At 44.4% G+C, this 25,739-nt stretch overlaps 1 protein-coding gene across 4 annotated transcripts in view; it reads right to left on the bottom strand.

Annotated features, from left to right (window-relative positions):
• Nucleotides 1-320: 320 nt before the first annotated feature.
• The window catches only part of RPIA (ribose 5-phosphate isomerase A), a 75,271-nt gene continuing 49,852 nt past the window's right edge, over nt 321-25,739 (bottom strand). For 3 of the 4 annotated variants that reach the window (XM_078444694.2, XM_081795237.1, XM_060655580.3), the window contains 8 exons: nt 22,650-22,710; nt 20,933-20,988; nt 13,573-13,632; nt 11,213-11,277; nt 9,705-9,773; nt 8,833-8,974; nt 6,529-6,628; nt 321-1,244 (listed from right to left, as the gene is read on the bottom strand). In XM_078444694.2, the coding sequence (XP_078300820.2) occupies nt 1,147-1,244; nt 6,529-6,628; nt 8,833-8,974; nt 9,705-9,773; nt 11,213-11,277; nt 13,573-13,632; nt 20,933-20,988; nt 22,650-22,710 (651 nt within the window). In that variant the 3' untranslated portion in view covers nt 321-1,146. The remainder of the gene's footprint in view (nt 1,245-6,528; nt 6,629-8,832; nt 8,975-9,704; nt 9,774-11,212; nt 11,278-13,572; nt 13,633-20,932; nt 20,989-22,649; nt 22,711-25,739) is intronic. The other variant, XM_078444695.2, reaches the window with a different exon arrangement.

Below are 25,739 nucleotides of genomic sequence, written 5' to 3' on the forward strand. Positions count from 1 at the left end.
AAGAGGGAATATGGGTAACCTGCTTAATGCTTGTCAGCTTCTATGACTAATGGTCTGACTACCAGAACGCTTGGGGATAATCTGCGACTTCTGTTCAGCTGAGTTATCTTCCATTAACAAAGAAAACAGCGTTTGACAAAGGTCTATGGAATAAAGTTGACATCGAGCTCTCTCAGAAATACAGGAACTATCAATCTGGTCTTTTTGGCTCAAGATTTCTCGAGTTAATTCCACCCCTTATCAAAAACCCAATGTACGCTGGGGAGCCAAACTGATCCCGATTTTACTTCAAAATGACTGCAAACAGTAAAGACAAAGAGTCAAAGTGGCACCACACTGTTTTATTTCAACCCTCAAACAGTCCGAGGAGATGACAGTTTCTGACGCCCCATGCAAGTAATAATAAAGGAAGAGAAACAATAACAAAAAGACAAGTACTTAAAAGTATTTCACATTTCACAGCAGTGCTTTGGCAGGACTGGCAAGTGTTTCTGGCCAACTGCTTCCCACAACAGGGGTCTGAAGGAACCCCCAGGTCTTAGCAAAAGAACCACATTTTCTCCCTGACGGTTTACACTCTGAGTCACTCTACACCACACTGCTCCACTCGCCAGACTTCTGTAAACCTCACCTTAAAATATGTACCTAAGTATTGTACGTGATCACAACAAAAACTAAAGGCAAGACAGCGTGGTAGAAAAGTAAACTCTAATGTTTCCAGTAAGGCATCAGGGAATCACTGCTGGCTGGGCCCTTCATTTCACCAGTTTAAAGAAAAGTTTTGATTTACGTTTCTCAGCAAACCCAATATTCAGATGCTTAACCAGCAGGCTCAAGTTAAAAGTTTAAAAGACAGTTCCCCTTTTTTTTTTTTTTTTGGTAAATGTTTCATATAAAACATGAAATCAAGTTCTACTTTATTAAAAAAAACAGTATTTTTAATAGTAAAAATATATAGGTTTATATTTCTCTTTTTAAAAAGACATTAAATAACAATACTTCAGAAGACTGGATTTAACCCCCCAACCCCCACCCTGCCAGCTGTCTATCTGGCACCGAGACATTAAGGCAAAGGCTCCTGGAGAGGCATGTTCACTTCAGCTGTGGGCCGGGGGCTCAAGGTGAACACAGTTCGCTCCTGCACGGTCAACAGAAAGGCTTCTCCCTCATGTTCACAGAGCCGTCCTGCATCCCGAAGTAGACTCTCTCAGCCATGTTAATGAAAAGGCCTGTGTCCACCACGCCTGCAGGATGAAGGATGAAAATAAGCATTAAGTTTCAGCTCCCCAAGGCATGAAGAGTCAAGGACAGTAGGGTCGGTAAGGGCAACTACCATTAGCAGCACTGGACAAATGACAGGTCTGAAGTCTTTCCTTCCCAGAACAGTGAAGAGATTCTGATCATTTTCATTTCCTCTTACAATCCCTTTCTCCCCTGCCGTCTTTGTCTACCCAAATGTGCCAACTTTTTACCTACCTCAGGGCCTCTGCTCATGCTATTGTTTGTTGAACTAGTCGTCTTTGAGCACTTCAAGGGAATGGTGCTTCTCTTGTCCTTCAGGCATCAGATGACAAGTCTTCTCTTCAGAGAGGCCTTCCATTGACTAAGTAACCTCCACTCCCACTTGTTATTTTTTTTAATTGCAGTATAGTTGACATATAATGCTAGGTTAGTTTCAGGTACACAATATAGTGACTCAACAATTCTGTACATTACACAATGCTCACCACGGTTAAGTGTAGTTTCCATCTGTCACCACATAAAGTTATTACAATATCATTGACTATATTTTCTACCCTGTATTTTTCATCCCTGTGCCTTCTTTATGTTATAACTGTTTAGACTTCTTAATCCCCTTCAGCTATTTTGCCTATTCCCCTATGCCTCGTCTCTGGCAACCATTGGTCTGTTTCTGTTTGTTTGTTTTCTGTTTGTTCATTTGTTTTATAGATCCTCCATGTAAGTGAAATATGGTATTTGTCTTTCTATGACTATTTCACTTCGTAGAATACCTCTAGGCTCATCCACATTGTTGTAAATGGCAAGATCGCTTTCTTTTTTATGGCTGAGTAACATTCTATTGCACATATACACCAAATCTTTATGCATTCATCTCTCAATGGACACTTAGGTTGCTCCCTATCTTGGCTACTGTAAATAATGCTGCAGTAAACATGGGTGCATATATCTTGCATGAGGGTTCCCTTTTCTCCACATCCTCGCCAACATTTGTGTTTTTTTAACATGTTATTTCTTATCCTTTTGATTCTAGCCATTCTGACAGGAGTAAAGCGATAGCTCTTTGTGGTTTTGATCTGCATTTCCGTGATGATGAGTGATGCTGAGCATCTTTTCATGGTGATTGTTAGCCATCTGTGTGTCTTCTTTGGGAAAATGTCTAGTCAGATCTTCTGCCCCGTTTTAATCAGAGTGCTAGTTTTTTGTGTTGAGTTGTAAGAGTTCTTTATATATTTTGGAAATTAACTCCTTACTGGATACATCATTTGCAAATATGTTCTCCCATCAAGTAAGCTGCCTTTTCATTTTGCTGATGGTTTCTTTCACTGTGCAAAAGCTTTTCATTTTGATGTAGTCCCAATAGTTTAGTTTTGCTATTCTTTCCCTTGCCTGGGGAGAAAGATCCAGAAAAAAATGTTGCTAAAGCCAATGTCCAAGAGATCACTGCCTATGTTTTCTTTTAGGAGTTTCATGGCTTCAGGCGTCCTTAACCCACTTTGAGTTTATTTTTGTGTATGGTGTAAGAAAGTGATCCAGTTTCATTCTTTTGCATGTAGCCGCACAGTTTTCCCAACACCATTTACTGAAGACACGGTTTCTCCCATTGTATATTCTTGCCTCCTTTGTCGTAGGTTAATTGACCATAGACGCGTGGGTTTATTTCTAGACTTTCTATTCTGTTCCATTGATTGATGTGTCTATTTTTGTGGCAGTATCATACCATTTTGATTACTACAGCTTTGTAGTATATAGCTTAAAATCTGGAATATCTTCAGCCTTGTTCTTTCTCAACACTGCTTTGGCTATTTACACTCCCAGTTATTTTCGATCACACTATCGGCCTTAGAAGTCTCCCCCAGAGTTCAAGAAGACATTTGCAATGCATATAGCCAACAAAAGACCCGCATCAATATGTAGACAGTTCTCCCAATCAATAAGACAGACAACCTAGTAGAAAAACGGGCAAAAGACTTAACGAGGTACGTTACAAAAGAAGCTATATAAAATGGCCAGTGGACATAAAAAATGATGCTCAAACTAATTAGTGAAAAGAGAATGCAAATATTCACCAGAATGAATATAATGAAATTTGACTAGAATGCAAAGACACTTCCACTCACTGACAGTGGGAGGAAATTGGCAAAATCATTTTGGAAAACACCTGTTAGTACATCTTCTAAAGCTGAACGTATTCATACCTAACAATCTAGCAATTCTACTCCTAGGTATATATGCAATTGTTAGGCACACACATGGTCATCAAAAGACACGTATAAGAATGTTCACAGCAGCACTTTTTCTAATAGCCTAAAACCAGAAACACACGAATGCTCATCAAGAATAGAATCTCCAGACAAACACTTTTTTTCACACACAGAAATACGATGGAATACTATTCCGTGATGCGAATTAAATGTATGCAACATTTACCAAAAATATTTACATATATACATACATGCCACAATGAATAAAACTGTTCAACTATCGGGAAAATAAAGTTTGATGAATGAGTGTGTAGGGAAAATTGTTAGAAGGGTAAATTGGTGCAATCCATGGAGGGCAATTTGGCACCATCTGACAGGAAAAGATGGAGGGAAAGAAGGAAGGGACTTTTCACTGTTTACTCTTGTAACGTTGAACAATGTAAAATGAAACGAATTTTAAAATTAAAATTTCGCAAGAAGTCCCCCAATACATAAAGAAACAAAATCATCTATCGGTGATGAAAAGCCATCAAACAGAAGAAAAAGCTGCCAAAACCTAGAGGTCGCTGGCACGGCCCTGCACCAACCCGACTGAAGCCTCCCAAAGGAAGCAAAGTGGCCACGTAAGACCCAACAATTCTGCAATACGAGGTGACAGCTTCCTCCTGAGCCAAGAGAAAGTCAAACCAGGTTCAGAAAAGGCTTCGAAGAAAGAGTAGAGAGGAAGGACAGGAGTTGGTCTGATCTCAGAGCACCTTTGCTCGGGTTACTGACCATGCCCCAGTGGCAGAAAGGGCAGAGGTGGCTCACTGTGAGCACAGGGGCAAGAACCCGTGAGCTGTGACCCTTCTATAGAGCTCTGTGCTCTGGGTGGAACCCAATGGAACAGCCAACAGAGCGAGTGAGCAGCCAAGCACCAGTCCAGCTGTCCTCTGAGTGTCCTCACTCACACACACACACACACACACACACACGCACGGGCAAGGGCAGGGCGGTAGGGGCAGACAGGGAAACCTGCCCTCTTCCCTTCCCTGGCTTTTAGTCCAGCAGTAACAGACCAGATGAGGAAAAGGGGAGAGAATGGGAGGAGGCAACAAGCCACATCGATGCTTCTGGTGGCATCGTACTGAATAATTTAACATCTAGCCTCTCTTTCCTCATTTTCTTTGGTTTAAGTTTCTACTGAGATTCTGAACTTCTCCAGGCTGTAGCTTCTACTTAATGAGGCAGAGGGCAAATATCGGAGAAACTTCCTCACGAACGACAGCTCCAGGTCTCAGTAAGCCAAGAAAGGTCTGAGCAGGAGCAACAGAGCTACCTAGCGGGCACTGCAAGAAATCCACCTGCAGGGGCACAATGCCCACACTAGTGAGCAGCTTCCTACACCGCCCCCTGGGTCTATCTGCATTATCATCAGGGGCAAACGCTCCCATTTTACTAACAGTGACTAGTGACCTCTACATCGTCTTTTCCTCTTGCTCTCTCGGCTCATTACTTCTTCCATTAAATGAGAACACTAAGTGAGAATAAGCATAATTCAATTCATCTTTTTTGCTTAATAAATCTGCTTAAAGATAGTCTAAAACCACAGACTCCAGTAAGAATACTTAGCTCCTTATTACATGGCTTTTATTCACACCATTTTCATTCCCAAATAGCATGGATAACTTAAAATCTAGGATGTTTAATTAATGGTGACAATACTATCCTTTCTTCCTGGGGATTTATTCATTCAACAAACACTCCCTCCCTTATGTGCTAGGCACCATTTTAACTCATTTAATCCAACAATCCTATGAAGTAGGCACTAATATTAGCTTCTTTTACAGAGGAAGAAATGAGTCACAGAGACGTTAACTAACTGCACAAAGGTCACACTGCCAGAGTGAGGCTGGGTTAGGAACCTTATCCAGGCAGCCTGCTCCTGGATCTAATCCTAGCCCCTACAATCTGCTAAACTGACCTTACCTGCCCCATTAGCCAGTTCTGGCCCAAAAATATGCTATGCCATGGAATATTCCCAGTCAGAATCTTAGTCTCTCAATACCGTATGATTGGTATTTCTCACATCTGCTTCCTCCATCTGATCCCCTCGCCCGGGCCTTCAATACTCCTCTGGCCTGGGGACATGACTACCTTCTACACTGCCCACCCAGCCTTACTTACCCAGGGCCCCAGATCCCTGCTACAAGCAGTAGAGGCTCTCCCACCCCAGTGTTCATGTCACAGATGCCCCTCTTCAACCTGGCACTTGAGGAAGTAAGGACTAAAGCTTCAGGGTCTAGAGGAAAACAACTCAGGGCTCCCCTCTTGGCACTGCAGCCCTTAGGCAAGTCGTTGAACCTTCCCTGATCCCTGGCCTCCTCTCTAACTATCTCAGCCAACTGGAGGGTTTGTAAACACTTCGTGCAGTGTCTAGATTACGCTAAGGCAGAGGTCAAAAGCCACCTCTCTCCCATGGAACTTTCCCACATTCTCCAAAGGAATCAACCCATGTGCACTCTAGACTCCTGGTATTTCTCCAGCAAATGTAGCACATTCTATCTTATCCGTAGGCATGGCTTCTACACAGCCACACACCGCTTTCCAAACCAGGTATACATGAACTTTCCTTGAGAAAGAGTCATATTCTAGAAATGGGAGCATTCCCTGTAACATGCAGCACAGCACCTGGCCTGTGGTATGTAATTAATGAGTATGGGTGAATGGTGTCATTTTTCCCCACTGCTTAAGAAGAGAGCCCACAAAAAATCAGAGGCTACAGTTAAGCTTCTGGAAGGGAAGGCTCTATCCAGAGGGGGTGTGGTTATTTCAAGCCAACCCCCCTCTGACACTCCATCAGCTCCAGGCCAATCCCAGTTGGAATGGGTTGTGAAATGCACAACCAACAAAGCTGCTAGGTAAGCGAGAACTATTCCTGGGGGCAGCAAAGGTGTGAAGTCAGAAACTCCAAGCATGGTACAAAGGAAATTCTTTTCAACCAAGTCTTACAAACCCCACACCATTCGTGCCTCCTATAGCCAGAGGTGGGGGACAGTCACGAAGCGCTTGGGTGTCTATGCTCGATAAACACCACTCATGTTACCTGGGATCATTTTGATAGCTGTGTTCACTTCACTCCATTTATGCACCCGATCAAACTTCCAATCCAGGATAAAATTTCCATTATCCGTCACGACGGGACCCTAGAAGGTAATTTTCCATATTTACCAAGGATATAGATATAGGTGGGCAGGTAAGTGAAGGTGATGCCCAGATACAAGTATCTTAATGAACCCGCTCCAACCAGTACCCCCACCTCATGCTTTCTAGAAGGCAGTGCCATGAAGAAGTAATGAGCAGAAGCTCTGGAATGAGAGCTGCAGAGGCATAGAGGAGGCTCAGAAGAGCCATCAACTTCTGTGAGCCTCAGATTCCTCAACTACAAAAAGGGAATAATGATACATACTTTATAAGGCAGCTTATGTATAAACCATATGGGTAAGCATTTACCGCAATGAGGGCTCACAGTAAGGGTTCAATAATTCTCAACTATTGTTAGAATGAAAAACTACAGCAACAGACTATCAACAGGATGCAACATTCTCACCGCTTCACATTAAGCGCCGGGTAATGCAAAATAAGGCAGTGTTATCGTACCCATGGCTTCCCCAAGCAGGCGCTCCCACCAAAACAGGAAGCAGAAATGGGTTCTGGGGTCAAAAAAACCCAGGGGATGTTCGGCATAGAACTTGTTTGTGTGACTTGTCATGCATTTCTGTCCAGAGCCGCACATACGTAATCATGGGGGGCTTAGCTGGCTTGTGTTCTGTATCTGGCCTCTGGATCAGAATTGGCCCTTCTGTTCCTGATGCCAAGAGGGATTTATAAGCCTCCCATGCCTCCTGAAGCCAGACCTGGCTGGTCCCCTGGTGGATCTGGGAGGGAAGAAGAGCAAACAAATGCCCAGGCTCCTAAGATCGTGAGATATGACAAGAGAAAAAAAACCCAGCTTGCTCAGGACTGCACTTAGACAAACTTAATGTGTAGATCACACATGGATGGTATTTCTACTGCCCTGGTGGCAATAGTTAGTTGGAAGCCTCACCCGAGGGGAGGACGCTCTGCCCAGGACCCTCAACCGGGACTCCAACCGGGCTGTTCACTGCGCTTCCCCGGCCAGAAGGCTGCATGTTGTGAGTACCTGATTTGATGTATTAACCCTTCTTTGTCCTTCTCTTCCTCTTTATGTTTACTATAATTACTTAATTCCATAAATTCCTTTTCCCTTATAATTAAATAAAACTTACCTCCATGAAAACAGAAAGCGCGGCTACCGTGAATTACTATTATTCAGAACAGGGGGTCGTTTTAGTTACTTAATCTAAAATTCCTCCACAGCTTTGGGCACTAGAAGGCATCTGGGACCACAAATGTTGACAGAACCCTACAGTCACAGGCAAGGAAACTAGGCCTCCCTGTCGATGGGAGGAAGAGGGGTGGGAGTTCCGTGAAGAGCCCCCACGAAGGCAGGAGGCTGGGGCTCTTGTCTGGAGTGACGGCAGCCACGACAGAGGACCTCCCACAGTCTCCTCCAGGCTCTTCAGCTACAAAGGGAACCACGCTCAGAGCTCTGTACAACCACTAGGAATAGGGACTGATTTTTTTTGGGGGGTGGGGGGACTGATTTTTAAAACATCACAAAAACACCAGGAAAAAAAACCACACCAATATAAAAATTCATCACAGAAGAGTCACAGAGAATTTGTTTTCTGTATCTTTCAAACTTGTTATACAGTTATGTCAATAATTACAGTTCATTTTTTGGGCTATCACTTTTGCTTGTTCGGTTATTTAAGTGTAAGAGAAAAAAAAAAAGTTCTATGTAGCCCACTCTAAAAGCTGAAGAGAAACATTTTGGACTAAGTTTCTGAAGCATATTCCTAGAGAGGAGTTCATATCCCCCAAGAAACTCAACTTCTTGTCACATTTAATAACAGAATGAAGTAAGAGGATAAAAAGAAAATGACACTATGAAACCTAAAATACTTGCTGCCCGGTGTGGAGGGCTTCCCAAAGCCCATCTTTAGCCACTGTTAATCACGATGGTCCAGGCCGCAGGTACAAAGGTCAGATCACCTGAGGATCGTCAGACCCCAAAGGACAGACAGAAAGAATCACTCCCCGACTTGTACAGGGGATATGCACCGCATTAAATGTAGTCTTCTCTACACGAGTTTGAATATAGAAACTGGTAAAGCCAGTACTCTAAAAATAAACCAATAACCTGATTAAAAATAGATAAATAAAAGCTGACTACCCACGCTAGGCACAGAGGTCCTAACAGAAGCAAAAAGGACCCCACACTGAGAGCCTGAAATGCCCTTGAGAAACCTCCCTGGCCACTTACTGCCTTGTTGACGGCCATCCGAAGTTCAATCACGCCCCCAAACTTCTGGGTCACAGCTCGGCTCACTGGGACATAGGCCATTGGGATGACCTCAATGGGGATTCCCTTGTGCCACTGATCCCCAAGGTTCTTTGAATCTTTTCTGAAAAGAAAGTAAAAAGTACAATAAATATAAATAAGCTCAATGACACAGATAAAAACCGAATTCAGACACAATGAGAGGACAAGAGAGGTCAACAGAGACAAGAACACAGGGCTTCAAATATATTAGCTATATTTTACTATTTAAAAAATGAGGTATTTGAAGTAAATATGACAAAAATGTTAAAAGTGGTTATGACTGGCTTGTGATTATTACACAGGTATTTATTACTTATATTCTTTCTACAGCTATAATATCTTGTAAGTACATACAATTTTCTTGTTAATGAACATGCTCAGCATAAGCGCCTTCTATCAGATTCCTTGAAGGAGAATCTGAGAGCCTGGTCAAAGGCGAGGCACAACACAAGTCACGTGTGAGCCCAGAGGAAGCAGGGCGTGCTGAGTCACTGCCCGTGGGCAGGGCCTGTCCTTCCTCTGAGGCTCCCTGCAAGGATCAAATGAGTAGTACATGAGGACGTGCTCCTGTCACAAGAGTGACAAGCGGTTAAGCTGTTTCCTCCTCCTTCCAACCACACGTAACACAGCAGTATCTACCTTCAGCATGAAAACAAAACAAAATCCAAGACACGGCCCTAAGTCCTAGCCATCAAGCCTCAGAAAGTCACACAGTCCTTCCAGTTCTCTATTTCCTCCTCCATAAAATGGGGATGAGGCCTGGGGTCTGATCTACCTCCTCAGTGGACAGCTCAGAACACTGAACAAGGTACCTGAAGTCGGCAATCACGATGAAGCGACTGGCATAGCCAGCCACAATTTTCTCCTGGGTCAGGCAGCCTCTGGGGATGGGAAAAGGCAAATGAACACAAGGTAGGACACAAACTCAATTTGAAAACTAATGTCAGATACAACAAACCCAAATCCACTTAATGAGACACTTAATTTTCGATTCTTAAAGGAAGATCCCAACTCCATCATGCTGTGCGACGAACTGAACTGTGTCCCCCTCAAATTTCATATATTGAAGCCCTAAATCCCGATGTGTACTTGGAAGATGGGGCCCCTAAGGAAGTAATTATGGTTAAATGTGGTCATAAAGGTGGGGCCCTGGGTCTGACAGGATTAGTGTCCTTGTAAGAGACACCAGAGAGCTCACTGGTTCTCTCTCCACCCTGTGAGGGCACTATGACAAGGCAGCCAACAACATGCCAGAGTCTCCAGAACTGTCGAAAGATGTCTGTTGTTGAAGCCACTCAGTCTATGGCATTTTGTTAAGGCAGCCCAAGCTAAGAAATGCACTATGAAAACACAAGCCTGCCTGTGTCTGGGAGAAATGGTTCCCACTCAGGCCAGGCACAATCCCATCTAAGATGCATCTGTGCTCAGGGAAAAGTCATCTGAATCTGAGCATGGCATGAATGGAAGGGTCTATAACTTGAGAAGGACGAGCTTTGAACAACCTGTCTTGTCCACTATCTGCCATTTGGGAGTGATGAAGCAGAGAGAGCACGGTGAAATATTAAACATATTCTGTGTCACCCCACAGTCTGCTTGATTATGAGAACTGGCAGAACAGGCCTTCACCTTCTTCCACTCACCATTTCCTTCCCTCCAAATCAACACTGAAGAAACACCCAGGGGTGCCTGGGTGGCTCAGTCAGTTGAGCGTCTGACTTTGGCTAAGGTCACGATCTCAAGGTTGGTGGGTTCAAGACCCATGTTGGGCTCTCTGCTGTCACCACAGAGCCCACTTCAGATCCTCTGTTCCCCTCTCTGCCCCTCCCCCACTAGTGCTCGCTCACGCACTCTCTCAAAATAATCTTAAAAAACAAACAATACAAAACAAAAAAACACCCAAGAAATGCTTTCCAAATGAATGAATAAATATATAACCAAGCACTCACAGAGCTTAAGAGAAGCTTTAAAACAAAGATCACACACTCCCCTGCCCACAGACCTAATAATCTAGCCCCAACAATATATTTGGCTTAATTTGTACAGTTTTTAAAACCTGAATCAGCAGAAGAATGTAGATACAGAGAATCCATTAAGATGAATAACCTCACCGAAGAGGCCCAGGTTCCTAGTCACCAGACTGCTACTCACGACTAGAAATGCCAAGCCGGCTCTACAGCCAAAGGCCATCAACTTCTTAGTACGAAGACAAGCTGGCATACATTACAGTGGCAATTTGTTTATTCCGTCCTCCAATTTGCTTTGCTTTGCTCAGGATGAACTGGCAGATACTCTTCAGCAAGAAAGTCCCCACAACACTTACCCGCCGCCCTTGATGAGATTGAGATCAGCATCTACCTCGTCAGCACCATCAATTGCGAGGTCGATCTGCATTGGGGGAAGGAAGGAAAGACAAAGAAACTACTAAAAGCCTTGGGAGGTGAGGCTCTGTGCAAAGCTTGGACAAGGAATAGCTCATCCGAGCTTTAGCAGCCCTATTAGCTAGTTTTAGTTGTTCCCATTAACCAGTCAAGAAACTGAGGCTCTGAGAGGTTAAGCTAGTCCACTAGGGTCACCAGGAAACAAACAGGAGGCCTGGAAACCACACTGGGTCCCGCTTTTACCCATGACATTTCACTCCCTTTTCTTATTGATGGGCTTCTCTGTGGATGAGCTAGAATTATTTGAGAGCACACAACCCCAACATGGGTGACATCACCCCCAAGTAGAAAAAAAAGATACACAGTACATCTGTGGCATTAAAATTTCATGGCGGGGGGGGGGGGGGGGGGGGGGGCTGGGGGGCTCAGTCGGTTAAGCATCCAACTTTGACTCAGGTCATGATCCTGGGGTTCATGGGTTCGAGCCCCCATGTTGGGCTCTGTGCTGACAGCTCATAGCCTGGAGCCTGCTTCGGATTGTGTCTCCCTCTCTCTGCCCCTCCCCTGGCTCGCACTCTGTCTCTCTCTCAAAAATAAATAAAACATCTTTAAAGAAACTTAAAACTTCACTGGGGGGGGCAACAGAAAAAAGGCTGAGAAACGCTGACTCAGAAGTCTCCATACTAGTGTGGCAAAAAGAAAGACAGTTTCAAGCAGACACGGAAAACCCAATGTATAGTTATAAAGCTGACACACATTGGACATGATCCGCAACTGGACACTACTGAGGCACCCCCACTGTGAGCCCCCCCAAAGCACCTGTCAGGGCTTGTCCACTGCCACCATTAGGAAATTCCACCACCAACCCCAAGAGCAGTCACGGGCAAAATGGGTTCATTTATCTTTTGAAATGTAAAATCAAGGAAGCTATGTACTTCTCTTCACTACTGACCTCTGCATGAACAAGGTGGGAGTGTTAAGCATGGTTATTTAAAAGACCAGTACAAAAAACCCTCAGGGTACAAATCAGTTCAAGTTGCTTGGTCTGGCACAGGCGGAGAGCGTACAGAGCTTCAGCGGCACCGTGCTCCCACCCTTTCACAGATCCTGCCCTTGGTCTGAAGAGACAGCCTGCACCGCTTCTCCCTGCCCCGCGCGGATCCGAGGGCCAGGCCACACCAAGGCGACTCTCTGGGGCCTGGAAGTCTGCAGCCTTCTTTGTAGGAGCTGCAGGTCCGCCTTCGGCCACACCGCTCTCCTCACAGTGTGGAACGCGAATTCACACGGTGCCCTGCTCTGCCCACAGAAATCCCCCAACAAGCCCTTCCCATGGTTCCTACTAAGCCCTCGGAGGCCCACAGGTACCAGGACGACACAGGTTAGTAGACCATCGAGTCCCACTCTGCAGTTTGGTTTGCGAGCTGCCATAACCCCTCCCCACTCTCCCGATCCAACCACTTCTACTGTGCGCCAACATATTCTACTCACTCAGTCCCTGCCACCCCAGCCAGCCTGGGCACCGTCCACGTATGCCACGGGCTGGCCTGGAGTTGCTCCCGTGGCTCCCATCTACTCCTCTCCGGAACGCCGTCTCCTGCCCTGGCCACCTCGCCTTCAAGCTCTGCTCAAACTTTACCTCTCCCCACAAAACCCTCCTAAGGAGCACTGCTCCAGAGCCAGAAGCATCCGAATTCACATTCAAGCTCTCTACCAGTTACAAAAGGCGTGGCTCTGGCAAATGGCTTGTCCTCTGTGTCTTTTTCACATCTGTAAAATGGGATAATGATGGTATGCACCCTCAAGACTACTAGCGCTTAGCACCCATACCTGGTGCACAGGCAGGGCTCAGTAAATGCTAACTGTGAGTATGCTGCTCACTCTCATCAACTCAGTCTCCTCTGTGTTTAACCACCTTTGCTGTAACATAACACCTAACTGTAATCTGTTTTCAAATGTCCGTGGCTGCCTCAGAAGATTATTTCTTACCTCCACTTAGTGGTAAGCTCCACGGGCTCTTACACTTCTGTACCAGGACCACAGGAAGCCCTGGATCCACCCAGGGTTCGTCCAGTCCCCCCTCACCACACTCATACTGAGCCCTCAGGGTTAACCACAGGGAATGTACTGGAAACTAACAACCTCTCCTCTAGTGACCTCAGCCAGATTTAACATTCAAATTCCCAGGAGAAAATCTAGCATGACTCACTGACCTTTCTCCAAGACTCAACAAGATATCGAGTCCATGAACAAGGGACAGCCTAAAAAAAGGAGACCGAAAGACAAAGCAGCCCAACTCTCTTACCTCTGGGTGTCGGTCCAGGTCACTGAGAGTTAAGCCATACTGCAAGATGAGCTGACGGGCCTATGGAGGACAAGAAAAAGCACCCACAATCATTTACTCTGAGCACGTGGCAAAGATTCTCAGCATTCTTTTGGATTTAAGTGTCAGACACGGAGTCCCAACCAAGGCTCTCTCCCAAACCCAACTGTGCCCACTAAGAGTAGGAGACACAGCTTTATGAATGGCAAAACTAAGTTAATTCATCCCGGGAGCCAGAAGAAGGCAAACAGCATACAGTGAAGATCGCCAGTGCCAGACTAAGAGTTCCTCCTCCGTGATCTGCTATTTAAGACAATGCCATGGGGGCACCCGGTGGCTGGGTTGGTCGAGCATCCAACTCTTGATTTCGGCTCAGGTCATGATCCCAGTGTCATAGGATCAAGCCCCGCATGTGGCTCCACGCTGAGTGTGGACACTGCTAAGATTCTCCCTCTCCCTCCTTCCCTCCCACCCTCTCTCTCTCTCTCTCCACCCCTCTACCCCCTACCCCACTCACACTCTAAAACATAAAGAAGTTTAAAAAAAGACAATGCCATGGACTCCTAAAGCTTATGGTAATACAGTATTAAAAAAAAAACAAAAAACAAAAAACAAAAAACAAAAAACTTCCTAAAAAAGGAACTGAATGGATAGAGTGATTTCCAGGCTATAATGTTGAATAAAAATAAGCAAAAGGGGTGTCTGGGCATCTCAGTCAGTTAAGCATTTGACTCTTGATTTCAGATCAGGTCATGATCTCACACAGTTACTGCGATCAAGCCCCATGTCGGTCTCTGCGCTCAAAGCTCAGAGCCCGCTTGGGATTCTCTCTGCTCCGCACCCACTTGCATGCACATGTGTGTCTGCTCTCTCTCAAAATAAATAAACTTAAAAAAATGTTTAAAACTAAAAAATAAGCCAAAGAATATATCCACTCCGCAGAGTATATTAAAGGCAGGATGACCAGAATGACTAAGTGAAGAGCTCAGCAAATGGAGAACACCACACTGGGAAAGACCTGGGATTTACTTTATAGACGTGCCTCATAATAACCTTTCAAAGAGGCTGACCAAAAACAAGAGAGCAGTGATTACTGCTACCACATGGCCCTGAGTGGGATTTATAGCTGGAATAAATACACCTTGAATCTTCAAGTATGACCACCCAAATCCAAGTGATAAGGATCTGTATTCATGTCATTGCTTACCATAAGCAGAGGGACCAAAGGATAAAAAAAACTTTCTCCCAAAGGCATGTCTTAAAAATATTTTGTTTAAAATGAAAAGCACCTGAGATTAAGAATCAGAAGGTCTCAACTCTAATCTTAAATGAACCAGCCACATGACCCTTGACAAGTTTTCTTGGGATGGATGAAATGACCAATGTCAATCTTCAAACCCAAAATCCTAAGAGTCAAACCAAAAAGATCCTGGAATTTGCAATATATGGGCCTTGTTGGGATCCTAATCAAACAAACTATAAAAAAATATTTTTAAACAATAAGACAAATAAGGGGAAATTTAAACCCTGAACCCGTGGTTCATGGGATCGAGCCCTACACTGGGCTTTATGCTGACAGCATGGAGCCTGCTTAGGATTGTTTCTTTCCCTTTCTCTCTGCCCCTGTTCTGCCTGCACGCACACATACAACTCTCTCTCTCTCAAAAATAAACTTAAAAAAAATAGCCAAGGTAGAAGAGAATGGGGTACAGATTAAAAAAATTGGCCATGAATTGGTGATTACTAAAACTGGGTGATGGGCACATGAAAGTTCATTATGTGGTTCTTTATCCTTTTTGAGGTATGAAAATTTCCATATAAAAAGCTAAAATAAAACACTGACTGAAAGTAGCAAATTCAAAACAAAAATAACTCCATGATTCTGGGGAGCCTGGGTGGCTCAGTCGGTTAAATGTCTGACTCTTAATTTCAGCCCTGGTCAATCTCGCGGTTTGTGAGTTTGAGCCCAGCATCGATTCTTGGGATTCTCTCTCTCTCTCTCTCTCTCTCTCTCTCTCTCTCTCTCTCTCTCTCTCTCTCCCCTTCTCTGCCCCTCCCCTGATCTCTCTTGCTCTGTCTCTCAAAATAAATACATAATGAAGGGAGAAAACAACAAACATGGTATTGCAGAATTATTTCTCAGTTCCTAGATTTCTACAAAAGTAGCGCTGAGAAACCATCCCAATTCCAGACCCTGATGCCATAAGAACAACGGGAAAATCTGGAAGGTAGCCTCTAAGATGACCATCCCACCTCTTGGTCTTCATGCCTTTGGATAATCCCTGCCCACAGAGTCCCAGGGTTGGTCTGCGGGATCAATGGCACACAGCAGAAGCGATGCAGATACTTCTGGGATTGGTTTATAAAGAATGCCGGGGAGTAGGTAAGGGTGGCATGCTCTAGCAAGATCTCTCCCTCCTCCCTCCGCCCCCTCTCTTATCACACACGGCAGGGGAAAAGGTTGCCATGTCCTGGAGACACTAACAGAGCCTCTCCCAAACAGCCTGTGAAGAATGAAGGCCTGCAACACCCACATGACTGAGCCTGGAACCACAGCTGAGTCTTGAGATGACCGCAGCCCTGGCCAACAGCTTAACTGTAACCTCATGAGAGACCGAAGCCAGAACCGCCTAGCTAAACCACTGCGGATTCCTGACCCTTGGCAACTATGAGATAATAAATGTTTGCTGTTAAGTTGCTAAATTTGGGAGTAATTGGTTCCATAGCAACAGATATTGAATACAGATGGTGTTAGAAAAATGATACAAACTGCACAGAGTTCAATGTGATAGTCTACCATGCAAATAAAACTGTGCGATGTACTATGATTTCCTATTCATCTTATGTACTTTAGAAATACTAAACTGCATTCAGATATATAACAAAAAAACTGGGTATCAGGAAACTGGTCTACACTGGACAGTGTAACTGTTCCATAAGGATGTCTTTTTTGTCCATCTAGATTATAATCAGAGTATGAGAGAGCACATTTTACATACTCTTGCCACCCTAGAGCAGTTAGCATCATTTGAGCCAATAGCTGGGTAAATAAGCAATCATTCTGAGTTCATTCTAGGAATTACCTAGTGCAAACCCCTGTTTTAAGGAAGAAATGGATGCCCAGAGAGGTCACAGTGGTAAGTTAGGGACAGAGTGAAGACCAGAAATAGTCTCCTGCCTTCCTCTCTTACCTAGGGACTAAGAAGGGAATCAGAAGGAAAGGAAAACAGAGAGAATGGTAAAAGAACAAGAAGCAGAGAGGACAGGCCCATTTATAAACGGAATTGAAGTCATCTTATATAATAACATGCTACTAACGATAACAATTTTAAAAGGAGTTCTTTGAGGTCTTGGCATTCCTCCTCTACCTTCTCCCAAACTCCCGCCCCATGTGACCAACTCAAATGTCATCCTTCCCGGGAAGCCCTCCCCAATTCCCCGGGCAAGGAGTAGGCTCTCCTTCCTCTAAAAGGCACATTATCTCTACTTCTCTACCATTTAATTATAAATAATGACCCACGTAAATGTAGCATTAATTCATCCAACAAACACGTACAGAGTGCCTAAAAGCCAGGCACCACACTGGGCACTGGAGATGATGATTAACACCTCCCATGCATAGGAGCCTCACATCCCTATGATACTACGCATATCCTCAGTGATCACCATGTCCAACTGAATTCTGCCTCCTCACCACCACCAGCAGCCACCCATCCCAGTTCCCATCCAAAGTCCAGCATGTGATAATGCCTAGGGGCACGGGTACCCCAGTGTTTATAGCAGCGCTCTCAATAGCTAAATTATGGAAAGAGCCTAAATGTCCATCAACTGATGAATGGATAAAGAAGATGTGGTTTATATATACAATGGAATACTACTTGGCAATGAGAAAGAATGAAATCATGTCATTTGCAGCAACGTGGATGGAACTGGAGCGTATTATGCTGAGTGAAATAAGTCAGTCAGAGAAGGACAGGTATCACTGTTTTCCCTCATATGTGGATCTTGAGAAACTTAACAGAAGGGCATGAGGGAGGGGACAGGGAAAAAATAGTTACAAACAGAGAGAGAGGGAGGCAAACCACAAGAGACTCTTAAATACAGAGAACAAACTGAGGGTGGATGGTGGGGTAGGGGAGAGGGGAAAATGGGTGATGGGCACTGAGGAGGGCATTTGTTGGGATATGCACTGGGTGTTGTAGGTAAGCCAATTAGGCAATAAATTATATTCATAAAAAATAAATAAATAATAAATAAACAAATAGTCCAGCATATGAAAGGAGCCCCATGAGTAAGTGTTGTATGGCTTCTGCAAGCCCTGGGACCCTCATCTTCCCAGACAATAAGCATTATTTATTTATTTATTTATTTATTTATTTATTTATTTATTTTCAATATATGAAATTTATTGTCAAATTGGTTCCCATACAACACCCAGTGCTCATCCCAACAGGTGTCCTCCTCAATACCCATCACCCACCCTCCCCTCCCTCCCACCCCCATCAACCCTCAGTTTGTTCTCAGTTTTTAACAGTCTCTTATGCTTTGGCTCTCTCCCACTCTAACCTCTTTTTTTTTTTTTCCTTCCCTTCCCCCGTGGGTTTCTGTTAAGTTTCTCAGGATCCACATAAGAGTGAACACATATGGTATCTGTCTTTCTCTGTATGGCTTATTTCACTTAGCATCACACTCTCCAGTTCCATCCACGTTGCTACAAAGAGCCATATTTCGTTCTTTCTCATTGCCATGTAGTACTCCATTGTGTATATAAACCACAATTTCTTTATCCATTCATCAGTTGATGGACATTTAGGCTCTTTCCATAATTTGGCTATTGTTGAGAGTGCTGCTATAAACATTGGGGTACAAGTGCCCCTATGCATCAGTACTCCTGTATCCCTTGGGTAAATTCCTAGCAGTGCTATTGCTGGGTCATAGGGTAGGTCTATTTTTAATTTTTTGAGGAACCTCCACACTGTTTTCCAGAGTGGCTGCAGCAATTTGCATTCCCACCAACAGTGCAAGAGGGTTCCCGTTTCTCCACATCCTCTCCAGCATCTATAGTCTCCTGATCTGTTCATTTTGGCCACTCTGACTGGCGTGAGGTGATATCTGAGTGTGGTTTTGATTTGTATTTCCCTGATGAGGAGCGACGTTGAGCATCTTTTCATGTGCCTGTTGGCCAGGATCTGCCCTAGCTTTAAACAGTCCGTACCCCTGTCCACAACATGGAGAACTCTGTACACTGACCTCAGGAACCATAGGGGTAGGACCTGCTCCCATCTGCAAGTCCTACAACTCTCCCTTCTCCCCATCTTTGACTGAACTCCACACGGGTCCCCTGTGAGTATGGCCCTGCATACACAGGGAAATCAGAGTCACAAACAACATGAGCTTCCCACACTCATAACATGAGTTACGGGACGAACTGCGTTCCCCTGAAAAAAAAAAAAACAAAAAAACAAAAAAAAACCAGGTTGGAGTCCTAATTCCCAGTACTTCAGATTGTGACCTTATTCGGACATAGGGTCTTCACAGATGTAATCAGGTTAAAACAAAATCATTAGGCTGAGCCTGGGTGGCACAGTCAGTCAAACATCCGACTTTGGCTCAGGTCATGATCTCGTAGCTCATGGGTTCGAGCCCGGCATCGGGATCCATGCTGACAGCTCAGAACCTGGAGCCTGCTTCAAATTCTGTGTCTCCCTCTCTCTCTCCCCCTCTTCCCCACCCCTCTCAAAAATAAATAAACTTTTTTTTTTTTTTAAAGAAGGGTTAGAAAAGACAAAACTAAAAAGATAATAGGACAAAACAGGCCACGAGCACCAAGAATAAGACAAACATCCTAGAAAGAAAGAAACACAGAAAACAGAGGCAAGAAAATTAAAGGAATGATAGAAAAAAAACCTCCCCCAAATTAAAGAGTATGAGTTTGCAGAATGAAATGTCCCAGCAAGTGCCCAGAAGAATAGATGAAAACGAACCCCACACTAAGACACAGTATGGTGAAATGTCAGAACACTGGACACAAGGAAAAGATAATATCAGGGTATAAGGGTTCAGAGTGTAAAAAACCGGTTTCATACAAAGGATCAAGAATCAGAATGGCATCAAACTCCTTTAACAACAAATGCAAAATGACACAATAGAGAAATGCCTTCAAACTTCCTCAGAAAAGATCTAGTATATGATTCTCTAAGCCAAATAACCAACTTCAAGAAAGGCTAGAATAAAGACATTTTCAGGGGCCCCCGGGTTGAGCATCCCATCCCTCTCTCGATTTCAGCTCAGATCACCGCCCCAGGGTCATAGGATTAAGCCCCGCATCTGGCTCCGTGCTGTGTGTGGAGCCTGCTTAATATCCTCTGTCTCTCTCTCTAAAAAAGTAAAATAAAAATTAAAACAACAAAAATTTTTAAAGACATTTTCAGACATCCAAAGTTGTCAACAACTTGGCATCCCACACACTTAGACAGCTTCCCAAAGGATGTACTTCACCAAAACTGAAGGAAACAAAAGAGGTGGAGCAGAGGGAGAAATGAGGAGAAACAGGACCAAGAAACAGGGCGATCCAAAAGGGGAGAAGAGAAGGAAGGTTCCTGACTGCAAAGCTATGTAACACGTTACCAACCCCGAAGACCCAGAGACTCGGCCAAGACGAGATGGATGGAGCGGAATACCCAGAAAGAAGTGAGATTTTCCCATCTGGGTAAGAGCTTGGGCCTGAATTAGTAAAGTGCACGTAGATAACCAAGCAAATGAAAAAAACAAAGGCAACATTTACTTCACTTGCAGGAAAACAAAGTAGCAAGGAGGTTAAGGAAGAATAATCACAGCACAGGACACAGTTCAGCTGTAGTTTGGACAATCACAACTCTGTAAACACTGAGTAATGCTGCACCAAAATGTAACTGTACTGGAGGATTAGGAGAGAAAGCTGCCTGTGAACTGGGGAGCAAGGAGATAAAAAAACCAGCAAACACCCACTTCCATTCATCCATTCCGTGGAGATTACGCAAAGTTGAAAAAAAATTTTAAATAGCAACAAAAGCATGTCGTTTCCAGATACTAGAGCAAATACCCAACCAGCTAAGAGTTTTAAAACTGCATATACTACGCCGTGCTGCCACAGGATACACTCAAATATTCAGAGTGAGTACGTGAATGCGTCTAAGGCCACACTTCCAAGGAGCAATCCTCAGAAAATAAACTCCTCTCCTGCTCCTGGCTCCCCCACCTACAGCAACCCTGGTACACAACCCAAAGCCACACCTCCATGTCCTCGGGACCCAGAAGATTCAGCAGCCAAGTGCCAAGATGCAGAATGGAAAGCAGGACATACCTGAAAGGAGGTGGGAATGCAGACAAGGTTCAGATTCTCTTGTTTCACTCTTTCAGCTGTGGAGACAAAAGCCATGTTGGTGGTTTTTCACTCTCCTCACTTTATTTTTCTTGTCAGGTGCACATCTGCTCAAGATCCAACAGAAAAGGAAAGGTCTGGGGCGCCTGGGTGGCTCAGTCGGTTGAGCATCCGACTTCAGCTCAGGTCACGATCTTGCGGTCCGTGAGTTCGAGCCCCGCGTCAGGCTCTGGGCTGATGGCCCAGAGCCTGGAGCCTGCTTCCGATTCTGTGTCTCCCTCTCTCTCTGCCCCTCCCCCGTTCATGCTCTGTCTCTCTCTGTCTCAAAAATAAATAAAGGTTAAAAAAAGAAAAAAAATTTTTAAAAAAAGTAAAAAAAAAAAAAAAAAAGGAAAGGTCTATTCCCCCACTGACAGCCGCCTTTCATTCTGTGTCCCCAGCCTTGGTGAGAAAGTTTGTGAACACACATCGCACACACAAGACAGGGACAGGAGTAAATACTAACTACGAATAGAGCCATGTCAGGTGTTTGCTACTACTACGTACCTGGCAATATTCAAAGACTTTTGTACATGTGAACTCTTCTCATCCTAACAACCCAAAGGTAAGCTGCAATTATTATTCCCACTTTACAGATGAAGAAACGGAGGCACAGATAGGTAAAGTCACTGGGTAGTTTTATCACTAACAGGTGGCAGAGCTGGTATCCCATGCAGTCCAGCTAGCTCCAGTCTTAACTACTTCCTTATATTGCCTCTCACAGAAAAAGGAGAACTTTACATGCATAAAACATATAATCATTTATAGGCCACCAGAGGGCGGTTAAACAGGGTTTACTTATTCTTTTTGGATTTGTGCATTTCGGTGAGGGGGGGGGATCTTAAGAAAAAACTACCTTATTAAAAGTTCCAATCTTTTGACTCATTGGGTCTGCATCATGGGAGGTTCAGAAGCCACTATTATGAAATGCACAGTAATTCCTTTGCCCTGCAATCCTCCACACACTCAATGGTAAGGTAGAAAGGTATGTAACACAAAAGCCCGTGTTAAGGCAATAAGGATTCCGGCAGCCATCAGGCCAGCACCACAGCCACTCTTTTAAAGACAAAGTGTTCCTGGACTTTGTCTCCTGAGCACTGCCCCCGCCTTGGCACCTAGAAGAAGCAATCAGCATTCAGGCAAGTCTCTCCTGGGCTTTGTTTTAACAAACAAAAGCAGGGCAGTAAAACCTGTTGAGCAGCCACAGGGGCTGATAATTCCAGAGCCTTTCCTAAGCTCAGAGACACCCTAATCAGTAAGCCAGTACCTGCAGGAAGGAGCCACCAACTCTGGGTGCCTCATATCCACTCCAGGATCACGGACAGGCGAGCCCGCTCTGAGCTCAGTTTGTCCACCTGAAATTAACTGAGGGACCCAAAGGCTTTAGAAGCCTTGCTTCAGGGCCCCAGGGGCCACACACAGGACCACTGATGAGGATTAAAATTCTGTTGAGATCTCCTCCTAAATCAGCTCCTACCCTCCACATGAGCAAAGTAAACAAAGCCAGGGCATCCCCCAAAGTTGGCTGAAGAGGCCCAAGAATACCTCTCAGAAGAGCAGAGCTGGGCAGGTGCCAATGCTGTGCCCCCCCTCCATCCCCCTCTTCCACATCTTCATCCCCGTGGCCCCCACAAAACATCCAGACAGCCCAAGAGCATACCTATTCGCTGTACAGCATGAACGATTGTAGAGCCACTTCCAATTCCCAGCACTTGGTTATTCTGCCAAAAAAAGGAGAGGAAAAACAAAAACTCATTAATACCATATGTGACGGCCTCTTTAGCCCACTTCCTAGATCAAGGTGCTGTGCCCATTTGATAGCAACATAAGCACTGAACAGAACCAACTGAGAGTACTTTAGCCTAGTGCCCATGGCAGTTTATCAACAGCTCCTTCTACTCTCATCTGACACTAACATCACCATTTCCTCCTGTTAAAAAGGTAAACTGAGGCACATTAAAAATTTTAAGAATTTATTTGAGCAAGTCAGGCCGCATTCAATCTGGCAGAGACAGAAAGGAGCTCCGAGGAGCTACACGAAATGAGACTTTTACAGCCAGAAGGAAGTGTGAACAAGGAAGTCACAGCAGGCAAAACAGCAGACTGGTTATTGCCAGGTTACTTTTCCTTAGGGGACAGTAGGGGCCACTGAGGCAGATTACCTAACTAGTGCCGAGCAGACAATTCCTGATGGACTAACAGAACATTCTATTTCTGGGAGGGCTGAAAATGTAATTAAATCTTCTTTTGGTGATACAGGCTTAACACAAGTGACTTAATTCGGGGCCTGTTGTCTTGCTCATTGATGAGGGAACATGGTGGTAAGCTGAGGGCAAAATACAGGCTGGCACCACCACCACCCCCTGCCCCCCAGGGTGGAAATATGTGTGATATTCCCTGGACACTCCTGGCTACCCAAGAACAAAGGAAAGGGGTTTAAGTGCTTGCCATGGTGATGTGGGAAACTAACGCAAATGAAAAATTAAACTCCCTTACTGCCTACAGTCCATTGACAAGTCCTTGAAACTGGCAGAGTAACCCCCCTCTAGGAGCTCAACTGTCTCCATGATGGCACTTTGCTAGGGGCAAAAGAGAACCTTGGCTGAACATTGTCCCAACCTTCAGGAACCTGTAAGTCTACTTCCTTAATCTCAAGCACCCCAAGATATACGCTGGCAATCATACTCTGAACTTATTGCCTACCGATATACATCTGAAAGGTCTCATGACTGAGGTTTTACTAAACAGTAAAAAATGGCATTTCCCTAGCTAACAGCTAGCCCCTCAAGGTCCTGGAAACCTTGCTCCAAAATCCCTTAGAGACTTCTATATCCCTCTGTATATATATACATACACATACGCACACACACATATATGTACACACACACACACACACACATATATATATATATATATATATATATATATATATATATATATACACACACACACACATACATAGTGAGTAACCTGTCATGACCCCAGTGCAGCTCTTCCTGTCCACAGGGTCCTGTCTCCGTGCCTTAACAAAATCACCTTTTTGCTCCAAAGACCTCCTCAAGAATTCTTTCTTGGCCATCGGCTACGGACCATCCCACCATCACCCCAAAACTTCATCATTTACAGCAAAAAAATTCACTATGGGCTTCCCCTTGCACAATGAGTTGTTAATCAGTTGCTGGAACTCTAAAAATTTGACACAAAATATTTCAGCATACTGAACTTCCTGAAGTTGCTTATTCAAAGTAAGGTTATGTAGGAGGTAACTGATATTGTGAAAAGATTATTTAAAAAAAAAAAAAAGAAAATTACGAGACTTATGTCAATATAAAATGAATAGGTCATAGATTTCATTTAGCTCATTAAATTAATGAGTGAATGGGAAAAGATGTTACAACCTGTCCACAGGAAAAACCCTAGAACCGAAATTCATATGCAGTCAAGAAATGTTGAAGTGAATTTACAAGAGTCTTAGGATAATAATCAGTTGACTCTCATAAAATTTGCATTTCTATGAACAAAAATTACGTGCATTAAGAGTGTTCTACAAGTTAAAGGTCTCTCCACAGGTTGTAAATGGCCTAGTGGAAGGCCATTCCAAAGAAAGGATATTTAGTAATGTCTTTTGCTCATTTCCTTAAATTTTGCCTTATGGTGTTGAATTCTTCGCTAAAGTGGAGATAATTAGGGTTGAGGTCACAAGGGATTGTTGTGAGATTTGACTTATATTAACATTTAATAAATATTCTCGGTAAGTGCTTAATGAATGGTAGCTTTTGCTCTGGTTTCTAGCTGTTTTGCCTTAGTCTGGCAGGCAGTTGCTTAGGAACTGAGTGAGCTCCACATTAGTTCCTAATTGTAGTACCCTGACCCTGTTTTGCTGTTTGTGGTCTAACTGACCCCGGCTGGGCCCCTACTCTGCCCCCGTCTGCTCACAGGATTCTCCCCCTTTCTTAGGATAGCAGGCTCCTGAGGCCTGTTTCTTGTCCTTTGTACTCACAGCACTCTTACCCATTGTCCCTACTGCAGGTGAAGACTCTTTCTCATAATCCTAACTAAGCTTCACCCTCTTCCCATATTGAGGCAGCGTTGTGCAAAATAGGGACCTTCCGGCATCAAGTGGACAGATGCTGATGTGGTTTCCTATTTCAAAACGTCTGCCATCCCCTTCAGACAGGGAAACTGAAGCGACTCCATGGGGGGGAAAAACACCCTGCTTTTTCGCTTTTTCCTGCTTCTATTCTTGCTAGTGATGAGGGAGCCAAAGGCAAACTGAGGGCAAAGCACAAGCTAACACCCCAGACCCCTCTCTCCAGGTGGGATATGTGACATTCCTCAGGCACTTCTGGCCGCCCAAGACCAAAGCAAAGGGAAAAACAAACTGACAGAGATCACAGTCGTGCAGGACGTGGGTCTCCATCAGTTTGCAACTGTTTTGTTTTTTTTTTATTTTTTTTTTAACGTTTTTACTTATTTTTGAGACAGAGACAGAGCATGAACAGGGGAGGGTCAGAGAGAGGGAGACACAGAATCTGAAACAGGTTCCAGGCTCTGAGCTGTCAGCACAGAGCCCGACGCGGGGCTCGAACTCATGGACCGCGAGATCGTGACCTGAGCGGAAGTCGGCTGCTTAACCGACTGAGCCACCCAGGCGCCCCAGTTTGCAACTGTTTTAATGATTTACAAGAAAAGAGGCAATCTCCCGAAACCTACAGACTCAGCTTCCCGAAACCCTAACATCACCCTCCCC

The sequence above is a fragment of the Panthera onca genome, chromosome A3, assembly GCF_046562875.1.
Source record: "Panthera onca isolate mPanOnc1 chromosome A3, mPanOnc1 haplotype 2, whole genome shotgun sequence".
Classification (NCBI taxonomy): domain Eukaryota; kingdom Metazoa; phylum Chordata; class Mammalia; order Carnivora; family Felidae; genus Panthera; species Panthera onca.